At 37.6% G+C, this 15495-nt stretch overlaps 1 protein-coding gene across 1 annotated transcript; it reads left to right on the plus strand.

Annotated features, from left to right (window-relative positions):
• Positions 1 to 2829: 2829 nt before the first annotated feature.
• CHMP2B (charged multivesicular body protein 2B) lies at positions 2830 to 11300 on the plus strand. The gene is made up of 5 exons (XM_010567234.1): positions 2830 to 2941; positions 5924 to 6118; positions 8644 to 8746; positions 9789 to 9895; positions 10052 to 11300. Exons 2-5 carry the CDS (start codon positions 5942 to 5944, stop codon positions 10163 to 10165), a joined length of 501 nt encoding a protein of 166 aa, XP_010565536.1. The 5' UTR covers positions 2830 to 2941; positions 5924 to 5941; the 3' UTR covers positions 10166 to 11300.
• The last annotated feature ends 4195 nt before the right edge of the window (positions 11301 to 15495 follow it).

Here is a 15495-nt window from a genome sequence, read left to right on the forward strand (position 1 = left end):
GGGCGAGGTGCGGGAGCCGTGCCCCCGTGATCCCGGTGTGCGGGTGATGGAGGAGGGGGAGGAACGTCCCTCGTTGGCAGCGAGGGGACAGAACAGGCCGGCGAAGAGTTGCTGGAGCCGAGAAGGAGCCGGGAGGCGAGCGGTGCCGGTCTGCGGGAGCCGGCTTTCTGCGGCGGGGAGAAGGCGGCCGAGCACGGCCGCAGGCTCCGGGAGCCGCTGCCCGGCTGCGCAGAGCGGCTGCCGAGCCCCAACCGCTTGCTTGGCTTTGTACGCGGGTTTTGAAACAAGTTGGTCTTGATGTTTTTGTAGTCGGTCTGTCAACAAAACGCTAAAACTTAGGCAGAAGTAACCGTCTCCAAAGTAAAGCCGAAAAAGATCGCTTACCTGGCAGCAGTCCTGTGGGCAACGGTCAGGCCTCCAAATCGGTGTGCCCCAGGCGTGCCGGTGGGGCAGAGGCTGGCCGGGGGCTGGCGAGCCCCAGAGCTGGCTGTCTGGCATGTTGGGTGCCCTGTGTCAAATCAGGTGGGTCCTCGTTTCAAAATGGCTCGCCAAAAATGACGCTGTTCGTCAACCAATTGTGTGTCACCAATGGAGAATACGTGCGTTTGCCACTTGTCTCTTCCCGGTTTTGGTGCAACACCTGGAAGGGGAGGGAGGGGGAGATGGCACTGAGCTTCTCCTATGACCAAGGCGGATTGTGGGAGCCAGATCAAGCCCTACTGGGTGTCTCTTGTCCAACCTGTTTTAAGGAATGGAGGTACTTCCTCCTTACCCTGCTGTGCGAGGCAGTGACCTGACACACGGGAGTGGCTATCAGCAAAAGGCTGTCTCAGGAATGCCCCGTCTTCTTCTGTCTGCTGGAGTAAAGAATTTGCGTCAGTTATCACAGAGAAACAAGAACCAAGGTCTCATCTTGGCCTTCGCTTGCAAAAACAAATGAAAGGGCCTGTAACTGCAGATAGTTGTTTTCGGTTTATTGCTATCCTTAGTTTGAGCTTGTGAGATCAGAAACAACAGAAATAAGCATTGTGCTCACCCTTATTGTCTCCTGACAAGTACCGTTCTTGTTTCTTATCATCTTGAAGTTCTTATTTCTCAAGCTTTCTATGTGAAGAGATTTTTTTTTTTAATAGTTATTGTAGTTAGAATAGACAGTCTTGTGTGTAGCTATTAAGGTTTTTCTTTCATTTTCGCAAGTGCAGCTGTGCAAGTAATATATGTTTATCTACCTTCAAAATTACTTGCCTGTAGCATTGTTTTCAGTATAATTTTCACTGCTGCTTTGCTGGTGTGAAGAATGCAGTGTTATATTCCGTGTCATCTTTCAGCTCATCATTATTGTCCATTGAAAAGTCTACATCTCCTGAAGATGCTTTTTGTGTAGTTCTTGGAGCAGTAGTAGCGCTGTAAAAACATGTCTCTCTTTCACGGAGTTTGTTTGGAATATGTATTTATTTGGCCAAAAACGATTGGTGGGAGAGGTTAGTGTATATGCTCTCTTTAGAATGCCACTGAAGGTTTGGTTTTTTTCTGGTTCAAACCTATTAAGGCCAAAATAATTTCGGCGATGGATGTTTTACAGTATTTCTGATTGTGGAAATGAAGAACGTGAATGCTTCTTTCTTTTTGTAGGAAAATTGTCACAAGCCTTAAAAAATGAAAAGGGTGGCTGCAGTGTCTAGAATTTATCCTTCATGCCTTTATTTCTGGTAGCAACTTTGCCTGTTTATATTGACTTTCATGTGCTTCAAACTTTGTAAGTACAATAGCAGTACCCTGCCATGTTACTTCTGTGGATCAGAAGAGCGAGCTTTAAACAAAGTTTATGTGACAGTCTGTTCCTTTTAAACTCCCACCCAAAGTTTATCTAATGTCGTGTAGACACATACGTTAGGAGTAGATGAATCTCTTCCTAAAAGTACTAACTTACTTCCTCTGTAAAGGTCAGAGGATGCTGAGTCAGATGCAGACCTCTCTACCTTTGCCCAGGTGAATCACACCTAAGCACATGCTGTAAATTCTAACAAAAGTTAATTGCAACTAGCATGATTGATGCCTATATTGTAAATAATACTTGCTTTAATAAGTGGATGTTTCTGGTAAATGATTTTTAAATAGTACAGTAGACAAAACTCCTATGAAAGATAATACGTTTCACCTGATAGACAGGGTTCAAGCTTCTGCTGGCTATGTCAGTTGTCAGGAAACTTAAATTTGCTATAAAGGCCTCCACTTTCATATCTTAATATTCTTAAGCATCTGCTAATTGAAACACTATCTCTCTATAGTCTGACTTGAAGTTGGGCTGTGCAGATGCAGTATGTTTATGGAAGAGAGTAATCTCTGTCAAACCAGAATAAGGACAGAGAAGACCAGGATCCAGGACTTGCATCTAGGAGTATCTTCGCTGTTTTAATGGACTTGAGAACTCCTTAACTGCTCTCAGATCTCATATATAAGGTTTCTTCAGCTGGTATACCTGTTGCAGTTAGGCCTGACTGGTTGAAAAGCAGTGGGTTCACAGTGGATGTTATTGCTAAGTTAGTTGAACTTGCAGAAAAGTGTGTGTACCTAACTTACTGTGTGGTTAAGGCTATTGCTAGAGTGCAAAGAAACATACTAGGTAAAATAGCCTTTTTGTTATGGGATATGGCCTATGCTGCTGAAACACAATCATGTTGTATACATAAAATTGTATTTTGCTAATATTTCATATATTTGAAATGCTGACAGTTCATTCTGAACAAAGGGAGGCTGCCAAACACACCGCATGTCCACAGAGTGCTTAGCAGATAAAATGTTTATATAGTATTCAAAACTTTTCCCAGCTATAAATATTTTCTTTCCAGATATAATAAAGGAGCAAAATCGAGAGTTAAGAGGTACACAGAGGGCTATAACCAGAGATAGAGCAGCACTCGAAAAACAGGAAAAACAACTGGTAAGTACAACAAGGAACTTTATTTTACCCTTTAAAAACAAAGGTACACCCCCAATATAACAGAAAACTTACAAAGCGCTGAAGATACAACTCAATGTATAATAATTGAACACTAAAAAAGTTGTCTTCCCCTTTTTGACTTTTCAGTTATTAAAATTGTGTTGGAAAAAATATACTATCTAAAAGTGATTCTCGGCCTTTAAATAGGAAAAGCCTGAAACAATATGTTTCATAAAATAACCACATTCATTTTTCCCTTCCATTCTTAGCATTCTCTATCCTTCAGAATGTTTTTTACTATCAGGCTTCTAAATCAGTGGTCTTGTGATGGAAAAGCTAAAAGAAGTGTCAGGGCTATCGTATGTTACCATGATTCTCCAGCGAGAGAGTACTTGGAAAAACCATAGGGTATCATGAATACCCCATAGGGTGTTATTTTCATTCATATAGAACTTCCCTAAAACTAGCTAATAATAGTAAAACTATCTGCCTAAATTAAGATCTATTTAAAACTTAGTGTGTGTGAGCTATCGAGCATTCAGTGAACGGATGCTGCACCTGTGTGTGGCAGTATAATTGGATAAATGGATGTGACAGATGGTGGGGTTTGATGCATGAAGACATGCTCAGACTGTGGGAAAAGCTATGCGAATCCAGCCACTCTTTCAGTAGCTATTGAGGTGGTGTTTCATGGCAGCGAGTGGCATGAGTACCAAGAGGTGGGAATAATAATAAACTAAAAGAGGTCAGATACATTTTCTGGAAGCCTTGAACATGTAAGATATAATAGGTTACTCATAGGTAAGGAGTTTTTCAGTATGAAATATTTTGACTCTGGAAATAACCTTAATTTTCATTGAATACTCAAGTTGAAGTTTTGATTACTACATTAAATTGTTTCAGAAGTGTTGGATTTCTGAGAATAAGAAAGGAGAAGTGAAATATGTCTTTGAAAAGTTAAAAATTGCTATTATGTTGAGAGAATCAATGGACAATAAATATTAATTTTCAGAGTTAGATCAGGTGAAAAAGGACCAAGAGATTGTCAGTCAATCTCAGAACATTTTGTTATTTACTTTCTTCAGAAAGACTTTTTTTTTCCTTAACTATGAGGTACTACCCTGAGAAAACCTAGTTATATTAATTCAATGTATAAAAATACCTTAAAGTACGCAGACAGTTCTGTTTCAGTTCAGTAACCTCATATGACTGTATGAATTTTGATTATTTTTTTCCAGAAGAACATAACTGACTTTAATAAGCTTGCCCCAAACCTCTCAAAAGCAAATAATGTATTTCAGCTCTTTACCCAAATTCTTCTTAATTAAGAATAAAATCACCTATATATAGGGTTTGATTTCTGCGGCTGGATTATCTGCAATGATTTAGCAATGGTTGGTGTAGGTTTGCATTTTGCTTTGAAAATCAGGTTATAAATGCTACTTAAGTATTGCCTCTTGATGAGAAAAGTCCTATTTTCAAATGTTTGCTGTTAAAACTAGGGTGCAAACTAGTGTTTGCCAGTGTGCAAACTAATCTCTTCTATCCTTTGCAATACTTGAGGTATGAGAAAAGGAGATAATATTCTGGGCATGTTATAGATATTTGGTTTTGTGGTCTCTGTGAGCTACTTACAAAGAGGACAGCTTTACATATATTTCAAGCCTCTAATGTTTGAACAGTCTCATGCTCCTTATTTTCTGATCTGTACCTTCTTGGATTAAAAATAGTATGTGTGACACAGCCTTTCAGAAATTATGGATTTATAGAAAAGATCTTGTGCCGGTGCCATCTCTGTAGTAAACTTAACCATGGTCTTTCCTAGTAGTAAAGCTAATGCAGAGGGTCAGTTTACACTTGCTTTAAACATGACTGTTTTCATATCCTGGTGACCAGTATTTACATTTTCAGAGCAATATATCTTCTTGTAAGTACAGTTTTCTGGACTATCTGGACTACCAGTGTACATAAAGTGAAGCAACTGTATTCCTGTAGCAGGTACATTCTCCTGAAGAATCACAGGAGAAAGCTGATCTTTAAAGGGTGCTTTTACTTGATGATAAAAATCAAAACGTACAATTGGAGATGTACAAAGAACTGAGATACTATGGCAAGCCCTCCTTAAAAAGGCTGAAAAGGAAAAATTAGTTGAAAAGCTTACATTACCAAGTCACAAATCAGAAGGCATACTTCAAAAAAACCCAGCTGATAAGATTATTTGTGCCAAAATTTTCCCTGGTGCCTCTGGGCTAAGTAGCTTGCTATTTCTCCTTGAATTGATAGATTGGGGTTTGGGTTTTTTTGTAAGACAGAAGTGTCTTTCTTAAGGTTTAAGCACATGTTGTTGTAGACAAATTATACCACTTTTATTATGTGCTAAGTTAAGTCCAGCTAAATTATGTGGGCAAAGAGCCTATAATTATTGCTTATCTAACTTTATGTACTTCTTCCCCCAAAAGGTTATGAGATTCTCTTGAGGCTGACAAAGTGTTAAAAAGAACCTATGAACTCCGCATTTCTTCCATGGGTGTGATGTGGCTTGATTGCCTGTGAATGCAAGAAATCAAAGATGATTAGAGTCATGACACTAATAGTTAGCTGGCCATAATAATTTCTTCACTTATGAGGTTTTTTTTGAAGTGTTACTCCCTATCCAGATATGGAATTTAATGTGCACATATAAGTGAATGTGACTTTACGCAGAAGTTGAAGTCTTTTGGGGAACTGTGTGCTACCATACTATAATTCAGTTTTGTTGTGTTTTTTTCCTTCTCGTCAAATCATAACATCATTGCATTTATTCTACTAAATAGCCTTGGTAGAAAAGCAAGGAAGACTATTTATATAACTTTAAATGTCTTAAAAAAATAAAAATTGAGAGGATATTTAACTTTTGGAATTTATTTATTAGTGTTGAGGTTTAATTATAGTCTTTGTTTGAATGAAAATTCTGTAGAATTAATCTTATATCTTTTTTAACAGGAACTGGAAATAAAGAAAATGGCTAAGACTGGTAACAAAGAAGCCTGTAAAGTGCTAGCAAAACAGCTTGTACAACTGCGGAAGCAGAAAAATCGAACATACGCTGTTAGCTCTAAAGTCACTTCTATGTCAACTCAAACAAAGGTCATGAACTCTCAGATGAAGATGGCAGGAGCTATGTCAACTACAGCAAAAGTAAGGCATTACAAGATATTCTTTTACATTAAAATGCAGCATAAGGTTGCAAAAGTTAAGTCGTGTTATTTTGTGTAAGATGATTGAAGGGATAAAACTTATTGCTTAATATCTGAAATGGTGTTGAGCATACAGTAGGGAAATGTAATTTGATTCATAGAATGAAATTTTTGCCTAGTCAATCCAGCCAGTTAGCACCTAACGAAGCATATTTTCTTGGGCTAGACATCTGTGAAATAAATTTTTTATCTGTGATAAAAAATAAACTTGAATGCCAGTGGAAGAACTCTTTTAATACATCAAAAAAACCCAAACCGTGCCACTACATGTCTGGCCTGTATACCTTGTCACAAGCAGTTTTTATTGGGGAAAAAGTAGGGCATGCTTCATCTAAAAATCAAGGTAGGGTGTCACAGTAGCTCTATGGCTTGTGCAAAAAGTAGGTTATTGCTTTGGATCTTAAGTTCCTAAGGAAACCTGATCTGGAGTTCCCTGTCATTCTCACTCTCCATGCTCTAAGGAAACAGTATTGCATTAAGTTTTCTCACAAATCCCATCTCATAAACTCAGATTTTTCAGACTCTTATCTGAGCTAGTTGTGAACTTTCCCCTATTTCCTTGAATGGATAAATAGGGAGTTTGCTTTTGGCAAGGAGGATTGTTCAGCTTGAGGGGTAGGAAACAGAATTAGCGTGCATCATTGTAGACAAGTTGTGCTTTTATCATAGTCCAAGTTAAATCCCATTACATGCCAGTTAAACACAGTAATGCAATGAAACTTAGTGCAGAAAGTAACGACTGCTAAGGCTTTGCTGTCAGATGTCTTTTAGAAGCAGTGTGTTGGCAGATATCAGCCCTTTGGTGATACAAAGTTGTGTCTCTGTAGCAAACTTTCCATCCTCCATGACTAACCCACAAAGGGGGGGCTCGTCTGACTGTACAAGCAATCAAGTTAAACAGCTTACTCCATATTCCTACAACAGTGTTGCATGTGAACAAGTTGGTCTGGCTTTTTAACTATTACATGGTTGACTTGTTTTTATCTACAAGACATCTTGGATTAAATTTCTCAAAACCAAAGTGTCACTAGACTAATTATGAAGGTAAGTCAGTAGAAAAAACAAAAATATTAAAAAAAATAAATTAACCAGCATCCAGAAAAGCGATATTTTTTGAAACACGGCAGGTACCTCTATGGACTAGTTTGTGTAACATTATTGGAGATTCTTCTGGTAATTTTTAAAGTGAGTATTTTGCCTTATTAACATGGGGAGCTTAAAAGAGAAAAGTATTCAGTTGTTCATTTTGAAGATAATAAACTATTCTTCATCTCATACAACCATCAGTGAAAAATATATGGAATCAGTTGCCTCAACAAGCAAGACAAATACATGAATGCAAAGTTTTCAAAGTATTTTCTATATACTTTTTAGCATGTATGGCACTAATTTTGGACATAATAAAGTCCAGTTAATAATTACCTGTTTCTTTTAATCATGCATCTAACCCTTATTTTCTGAAGATTTATAAACTCTGTATGAATTTAGTGGAAATATTTTTTTATTTCCATCTACAACTCTTGTAAAAGAAGTCTAAAGAACCAACACCTTCTAAGTCCAGAACAACTTTTTAAATTCAAATATCATGACTATGAACACAGTCTTTGAAATTCAAGTAACATTAGAAGCATAATACATTATCACTTTAAACAAACTCAGAGATGAAGGCAGAAGAGCTTCTACAAAGCCAGTAGCAACTGTAGTAGCTTGACAGAATCCCTTTTAATTAATCAACTCTCTTATCTTCTTAAAGACGGTTAGACTTTATGTTTGAATTGCTCATGTCTATATTTAGGTTTTGGTGTCCCATGAGAGATACAGTAGCTTGCTTCTTAGGAAAGAAGAAAGTACTAAATACTGGTGCCTGCAAAGGCAGGGCTACATGCTTGTAGTAAAACAGGTGAAGTTTTATTACACTGTCACTGAAAGATTGCTACCCATTACAAAGGTTCACCCTAAGCTAATATGTACTTCCTGAACACTTCGATATTTGCTTTTCAGAGAAAAGTAATTTTTCCATTAAATTATAACATAAAGAAACAATTGCAATTTAATGCCTGTCCTCTAGTGGTGGTTTAAATAAATGTTCCTTACTGAATAGAAAAACCTGCAGCCATTCACCTCTTTAAAGTGTATAGCCTGCAAGTTAGGTAATATTGTCCCATTCTTTTCATTTAGATCAGGCAGATTTTTCCTAATATAAGGCCAGGAGAATGGTCGTGGTGCAAGACAGACGCATACATTTAAAAGCGTACCTATTAGGGTAGTAGCTAGCAATATTTCTTACTAGGTACAGACTGTACTGTTGATCTGTTGTGTCTACAGTTCTCACAGGATGTAAAGGTACAAAGAAAGTGAAATTTGGACTGAAGCATTTTTTTATTAGAAAAGCCTTATTCCTTCTTAATGTATATATTGGTATTTACTAATGTCTCGTGTGATTAAGGGTTTTTTCAATATTAATAGACAATGCAAGCAGTTAATAAGAAAATGGATCCACAAAAGACACTACAAACTATGCAGAATTTCCAGAAGGAAAACATGAAGATGGAAATGACTGAAGAAATGAGTAAGTTCTGCACTGCAGGGAACAGCTAGCTACAGCCCACAGTGCTCTTGGACGGGTAGAACCAGTCTAGAAATACTGATGCTTGAAGTTTTACTTCTACAATGAGATTGACAGCAAAAATGAAGAGCAAACAAAACAATGCACGTCTGAGGAGGGGAGCTGAGCCTTAGGCATTTTAGTAGTTCTAGATACTAAATCTAGAATCTGTTCCTTCCCATCTTCATGCATAACACCCATCATACTTCTAGAAACAACATACTGAAAGGGAAGAAGGTTTGAGACCAGTTCAAAATCTTGTTGGCATAACTGGCAGGGGAACTTGAAAAATTGCCCTTTCTGTAGCTGATTGATAGTTCTGCATGTGCTTTTTCTTCTGGGGATGGACACTTAATTTAGAAATTATTGATAACACGTTGGTATGGGATGGTTTTGTCTCTTTTTTTTTTTATTTAAGCCACAAACTTCTTGGGGGGTAGCAAGTTTCTTGTTCCCAGTTGCATCTGTCTGTTGTAAACTAAGTAACACCAAACTTCCTGGTGTTGCTCACACAGTCTCCTTCCTATCCTAATCCCTGCCACTGTGTTGGCCATAGTAAGTAGTATGGACTCAAACCAATGTTGTTGAGCAAGATGTGAACACCTCAACTGTGCAGAACTGTATTGTTGCAATTCAGAAATTAGCTGAGTAGTTAACAATTTAGCAACTTACTTGGAGGAGGAAGAGGAAGGGGATTTTTATGAAACTGTAGAAGAAGTTTTTAAGAAAAGTTAAAACCTAGTAGAGGGGGAGATAGTTCAGTTGCTGTATTTTGGTGAAACTAAACATTTTTATAAAAGCAGTCATGCCTTACCCTGTTGTTGCTCTAGCTGTGCTCACAGGCTTTGCAAGGCAGAGGTAAGAAAGCCTCTCCAATATACAGGTGCTTTCTGTTAGTATCTTACACAGTAGTATTACTACTACATTCTGGGAGGATAGAAAGTGCTAGGTAATTTTAGTAACCATTTTGCTTAAAGCACTGTGGATTTTTTTTCTTTCTTCTAAGTTAATGATACTCTGGATGATATTTTTGACGCTTCTGATGAAGAGGAAGAAAGCCAAGATATTGTTAACCAAGTGCTTGATGAGATAGGAATTGAAATATCTGGAAAGGTATGGCTATTTTTACTCAGTTCATGTGCTTCTTTCCCTTCATTCCCTTTTTTTAATACTTTATTATAGCAGCCTTTATTCTACAGTCTTATTCTAGAAGTCAGCTTGTCATAATATGTATTATTTTGACTGAAGAGAACTTCTGTATTATTCTAGATGGCCAAAGCTCCATCAGCTGCCAGAGGCTTACCATCTGCATCAACATCAAAAGCTGCTACCATATCAGACGAAGAGATTGAACGACAGCTCAAAGCTTTGGGAGTTGATTAGCTGGATGGCAATATGCAATCTGCCTTCTAATTATTCAGCTGCAGACAGATGTAAAAAGTGCAAATACTCTTTCAGTGCAACTGATGTCTAGGAAAACTCTGAAGCTTCAGAAATGACAACTTGAAGTTGGTACTGGGGGAAGGAGAAGGGGAGAATATTTTGAATCAATTTACAGGGAGAAGTACACTTGGTGTATCCATTGCATGGAGTCTTTTTGAGCACTGGACCAACCAGGGCTGTAGTTCTAATGATAGATTCATTTATACCTCATCTGAATCTGTCCTCTGAATTCAAAGTTTTCTTCTATCTCACTTCCTGATCTATCTTAGAATTGGCTATTCTGTGGCTGGTGGTGATGCCTCCTAGGACAGCACCTATATAATATATATAATTTTTATAAAACTATCACTATAGAAAAACTCTTAGTCTGTCATCTTAGCACAAATGAAACTTCACCTTTGCTCTTAGTTGGAAACTATTTTCTTTTGATGAGAAATAGCCTTGAAAGTCTAGCAAAATTAGGCAGAAAGAAAAAGCATTTGATGTATTTCTTTCAAATTCCTGTAGTAACTTTGAGTTGATTAAATAATAGCTGGTTATTCTTTTTACTGAAAGGGAAGGATATAGTCCTTGTGCAGTTAATTTTACTGGAAGAGGATTTAAATTTGCTAGTGAACTTTGTTGCATGAAAGGCACTGACTGAACTCTATTGTACTGTAACATAGCTGGTTTCAACAGAATTGCTGTGCCTTTATGTATATAAATCTTGTATCTTTGTGATTTTTTTCATGAGTCTTTGAAAGGTGAGTAAACTTGTGCTTAAGATGGTTTCACAAAACACTATGGCGAGACCTCTGTGTGCACTTGATGGGACTCTGCTGAAGTTCAGAAATGCACTTGTTCAGAAATGCAACCAGCGCACTTGCAAAAAGGACATTTGCCTGAAACAACATTTGTATATATTTTACAGTATTTCTTAATGGAAGGTAGCTGTGCATAATTGTATTGTTTACTAAGATGCAATTGATCACATTGATAAGCTAAATCTAAATTTTAGTTTTGAGAACAATTTTGGATGATACTTCATAATTACTTGTCTAAACACTATAATAAAAGTGTTCTGGTTCTGTGAAGATTTTTCTATGGTCTCTGAACTGCATCAGCATGGTTCTAGCTTTAAATGGAACGCATCGGGCTAGTGAAATAAGAACTGTTCATATTTTAAATAGATGACAAACTCTGAGAATGCAGTTCCCAGTTATGACTTCCCAGATGGTGTGAAGTTCCTCAGCCCTTAGCCTGCTGGAGATTATTTGCCCTTCAGTTGTGCTGATTTAGTGGGGCTGTTCATTGAACAGAAACAACAAGATCATCTTGGCTTTGAAAAGAGAAAAACAAAATACCTCCCAGGAGTGAAACCAGGATAACTGTGGGGGGACAGACTTCATAAAGAGACTTTGCTGCTAGAGAAAGTGTAGCAGGAAACCATAACCTCTATGAAGCTACTGTTGTCGCACCATCTGCTTTTTAGGATTGATGTCAACAGAGAGAGAAAAAACATAGGTGAGCCCTCATCTGTTTTTGGCATAGAAATGCAGGTGTTCTTTCTCTTTGAAGAAGTAATGGACAAACTATGAGTCTGTGAGGTAGTGGGTAGGAATGTGTAAGTTTACATATTGCATATATCCAATATGAGGTGCATTTTCTTTTTTTTACAAGTTATTTTGTAAAAATCTAATAAAAGTCTTTTTATTCCACAATGACTTTGTCCTCTGTAGGGTTAGTCTTACACATCTGTCTCTTAGTGGTCTTTCTTTGGACTTCTGTTAGCTGTGATAAATTTTCCTTTGACCTGAGCTATAAAGCAGCATAATATTTGTTGTAGTTGCTTGTGGGCCTTTGACTTAAACTCAACATTCAGTAAAGACTTGATCAAGTTTACATTCCCTTCTGTTTGTAACTGGGTGCCCAAGTACTGCTCGTAGGCATTGAAGGAGAAACCATAATGTGAAATAGGTATAAAATTACTGATTGATTGTATTTTGGTTGAACACCAAGGCTTATGTCCTTTCTGAATGAAGTGTGCACTTTATCCTTTTAATGACTGTCAAACCTGGGTTTAATTCTATTACGAGTTCTTTCCTCTGTCTATGGGGTTTTTGATGAACAGGAATAAAAGCATTGCTTTTTGGTGTCAGTAAGACTGCTAAACTAGGACTGCTGTCAATATCTATCCAATGTTTCTGTTAATAGTTACCTTTTAAGTCCTGCAGCTCTAATCTGTATAAAAATCTTTCAGTAGTAGAGAGAAGTGTTGTAGGTTTGCAGGTTTGCTTATATTTATTTCAATTATAGTTAGTATGTTGTAGGTGTCTAACAAAATTGCATCTCCTACTTAGAAACAAATTCCTTTTAAATCACTCTTAGCAGACTAAAAAAAACCCCCACTCAATCCTTAAACTCCTTTATCTTTGCTGACACCTTAGTAGCAACTGAATCTGAAAGTCCTCAATCCAAGAACAACAATGCAATTGTACATACGCCTAAGAATGGCTCTATTGGGGCAGCCCAAGGTCCATCTCACCCAGAATCCTACTCCACAAATGCCCATAAGCAATGTCCAGGAAAATATGTTAACAAGATAAATGTAGATGACACTTCGTCCCCTAATACTCTTCCAACCTCTAACTATTTTCAGTTTGGAGGACTTCCAGAGCCATATGTGAGTTCCTCAACAGCTTTGAGTGGCCTTCTCATCAGTGAACTTGTCTATATAAATAAACTTCTGGCACCCACATTTTTCAGTAGAGGAGTTCCACAGATTTTTTCCCCACCATATTAAGAACCACCACTTTTGTTTTTTTCTTAAGTTTCTTGCCACCTTCACATGTTTGCTCCTAGTTCTTACATTAGGCAAGATGGTGAACAGCCTGCCTCCATCCAGCCTTTCAGTACAGCTCATAATTCAGTAGACCTCTATAGCATTCAATGCACACACATTAAATCTAGAAGAGACGCAGTAGCTTAAACAGCTATTCAGCTTACCTTTGATCTCAGCTTTGCCTGTATAGGGGCCTTTTCTAGGTCCTTCAGATGAAGGGGACAGAATGCTACACAGTATTTCAGAGACAAGTGAACCACAGATTTAAATATCATAATGTCATTTTGTCCTAGTTGTAACACCCTGCCTAAAGTCACTGGGAAAAGTAAGAGCAAGAAAAAACCCCACAAACATCTCAAAGAAAAATGGTGCAGCCCATGTTAGTCAAATGGCCAACTAAACTCTTACTGGCAGGTTTATAAAGCTACCCCTCAGAACTCTTATCTAGGGGTTTTTCCCCAATCAAGAGTGATTGATGGCAATTACCCAGTAAGTTGTTCCTACAGAAAAAAAAAAAAGAATTGCCGCTTTCTCTTAAGTCTAATGGCTGCAGTTGCAGCACATTAAGTTGATTTCATCCAGTTTTTTTTCTTTAAACAATTCTAATTTGTTTGTATTTCCATGGCAACAGCTAGATGTGTTTAAGTGGTGGCTGCTTCCTCCACTTAGCCTGTTGTCATTCTTTTGCAAGAAAATGGCATGATGTGTCACCTTTCATTTTATTTTGCTATGCTTCTGCAATTAGCCTTCACTTGTGAGACTTTTTACAAGACTGGAAATGACAATGTTATGGTAAGTCAGCTCTTGAATTAATTATTACAGCATGCTAAAATGAATAAGCACATCGGCATGATACACAACTAAAAAAGCAAAGTGTTAACCAAAACAGAACTACAAACCATTACCTGAAATACCAAATGTATGAGAATAGTTTATTGGATGTGGGGGTTGGGAAGTACAGGCTTATAGCATTTCTAGGAAGCCTTTTATAATTAAGAAAATAATTTGGAATATAAATAAAATTTATATATATCGGAGAGTAGTTTCAACATACATAACATTAGATCACATAACATGAAAGGTACACAAATGCATGCCACCACCTTCACTGAGTGCTAATCTTCTAACTATTTATCTTGCATCCTTTTGGAAAGTCATGATCTGTCAATACACATGTGGTAGATAAAGTTTACAGCTTGGTCTTCTGCAGTGGGTGAGCTATGCTGGTGATGAGAACAGCCTGAAGAGAGTACTTAGCACAATTTCTCCCCTTTGAGTTATTAAATTGAAGTTTTCTTCTAAATCAAGGTTATAGCAATGCATTCATCCATAAAAATGTATTTTTTTTAAATCCAGGAGCCTGATTTCCATAGCTGAATATGCCTATGGTCACTGTAATAGGTATCAGAGATAATTTAATGTACACTAGAGAGAGAGCACTTAACTTGTACACACTGCTTCTAAGTGGTCTTGAACATTAAACTCCTTTTGCTTTCTGTGGGCCTATTATTGAGACATTTTCTAAATCATCAGGTCTGTTTTATGGAAAAATAACATGTATCTGGCCATTACTACTTGCATGTACTCAATTTCAGTCCTGGGAAAACAGTCAAAAATACATATATGGTAATGGGCTATTCTAATAACAATGAGCAGGGCTGATGAGATGGCTGGATAATCTATCCCTAGTGAGTACTACAGTCATTAATTCAGTTTCTCAGTGCCTGTCTTTCTGATAGGTGGAGCTCTGGCACTGTTCTCCACCCCCCCACCCCCCCACCCCAGTTATCTCTCTAGGCTAGAGGATGATGAAAAAGGGTTTATTTTCAATTAGTGGGGTGTAAGAGAGTGGGAATGTGCAGTGCAATAAATGCTTTGTGCGGGTACTTATTTCAGAGCTCAAGGGCTTTCTTTTTTTTAGCTTAACACACTATCTCTGGTGAAAGTATGTCCACACATGGATTTAATCAGAAAAAAATACAATGCAGAGAAAGCCCAAAGTAATAAAACCCCTGATAATTCTCTAATTTTTTCCCCACAGGTCACAAAGTCTTAAGGTAAGGTAAATTGTATCCCAATTTTTATTGCTAAGCCTATCCAAATCAAACTTTAAGGCATATAATAAATTAGCAAGAATTACCTCTAATAACAAGCATTAAAAAAAAGTCACTTCTACCTGACACCCATTGAAAGCAGTCAAATGGTACACTGAGACAGAGCACACAGTAGAAACAGTGGTGACACCTCTGTACTGGTAAGCTTACTCTACTGTAAACAATGTCAACAATTGTTGCACATTTCTAACAGCTTTGTCCTGAACTTACACAAGAAATTTACCTGATTCACTCAGAGGTGTACAGCTGTTGTAAGCGGGTAGCTGAGTTTGAGCCGTTCTTTGGAAAGGCAGGTCTTCAAGTACCATTCTGCTACCTGGCTCTCAGATCTAGTG

The sequence above is a fragment of the Haliaeetus leucocephalus genome, unplaced genomic scaffold (genome assembly GCF_000737465.1).
Source record: "Haliaeetus leucocephalus isolate CR32 unplaced genomic scaffold, Haliaeetus_leucocephalus-4.0 Scaffold228, whole genome shotgun sequence".
In the NCBI taxonomy this organism is placed as follows: domain Eukaryota; kingdom Metazoa; phylum Chordata; class Aves; order Accipitriformes; family Accipitridae; genus Haliaeetus; species Haliaeetus leucocephalus.

Coding starts and splice junctions, on each gene's coding strand:
- CHMP2B (XM_010567234.1), top strand. CDS start 5,942: ATGGCTAAGACTGGTAACAAAGAAGCCTGTAAAGTGCTAGCAAAACAG. Junction 8,747..9,788: donor GGAAATGACTGAAGAAATGA/GTAAGTTCTGCA, acceptor CTTTCTTCTAAG/TTAATGATACTCTGGATGAT. Junction 9,896..10,051: donor GAATTGAAATATCTGGAAAG/GTATGGCTATTT, acceptor GTATTATTCTAG/ATGGCCAAAGCTCCATCAGC.